This window comes from Solanum dulcamara, chromosome 6 (genome assembly GCF_947179165.1).
Source record: "Solanum dulcamara chromosome 6, daSolDulc1.2, whole genome shotgun sequence".
NCBI lineage: Eukaryota > Viridiplantae > Streptophyta > Magnoliopsida > Solanales > Solanaceae > Solanum > Solanum dulcamara.
Genome location: NC_077242.1, coordinates 71,691,714 through 71,692,676, shown reverse-complemented (window position 1 = coordinate 71,692,676; position 963 = coordinate 71,691,714). Strand labels below are relative to the sequence as shown.

At 42.5% G+C, this 963-nt stretch overlaps 1 protein-coding gene across 1 annotated transcript; it reads left to right on the top strand.

Moving 5' to 3' along the window:
* Positions 1-12: 12 nt before the first annotated feature.
* On the top strand, positions 13-602 carry LOC129892973 (uncharacterized). Its single transcript, XM_055968474.1, has 3 exons — positions 13-82; positions 124-203; positions 333-602. Exons 1-3 carry the CDS (start codon positions 13-15, stop codon positions 600-602), a joined length of 420 nt encoding a protein of 139 aa, XP_055824449.1.
* The last annotated feature ends 361 nt before the right edge of the window (positions 603-963 follow it).

The following is a 963-nucleotide window of genomic DNA, read 5'->3' as shown; positions in this document are numbered from 1 at the left end:
GTTATTAGCAGGATGAAGAGGGGGAGAGCGGCCGGACCCGATGAGATTCCGATAGACTTTTGGAAGAGCACTGACAAGGCAGGTTTGAAGTGGCTGACTAAGTTGTTTAATGTTATTTTGAAGATTTGGGAGAGAGTAGTGAAGATGAGGGTGAGCAGAGGAGTGTCAATATTATAGAATCAGTTGAGATTCATGTCGGAGCGGTTGACTACTAAAGCAATTCATCTTATGCGGAGACTGGTTGAAAAATTTAGGAAAAGAAAAAGGGATTTTCATATGGTGTTCACTGACCTTGAAAAGGCTTATGAAAATGTTCTGTGGATGTTCTCTAGAGGTATCTGGAGTCTAAAGGTGTCTCGATGGTGTATATTAGGGCGATAAAGGGCATGTATGTTGGAGACAAGACTTGGGTTAGGATGGTGGGAGGTGACTCAGAGCATTTTTCTGTTGAGACGGGACTACATCAGGGATCTGTGCTGAGTTCTTTTCTTTTTGCCTTGGTGATGGATGAGCTGACACGATCTATTCAAGAGGAGGTTCCATGGTGTATGTTATTTGCGAACGACATAGTTCTGATTGATGAGACTAATGGACAGAGTTAATGATAGGTTGGAGGTTTGGAGACTAACTCTGGAGTCCAAAGGTTTCAGATTAAGCATGACCAAAACAGAATACTTGGAGTGCAAATTTAGTGTTGGGATGGATGAAGAGGACATGGAAGTGAGGCTTGCCACTTAATTTATCTCCAAGACAGAAAGCTTTAAATATCTTGGATCCATCATCCAGAGTAGTGGGGACATCGATGATGATGTCACGCATCATATTAGGACAGTGTGAATGAAATAGAGTCCCGTGGAGTGCTGGCCAGTAAAGAACTCTCATCCTCAAAATATGTATGTTGCTGAGATGAGGATGTTGAGATGGATGTGTGGACACACTAGGAGTGATAAGATTAGGAATGAG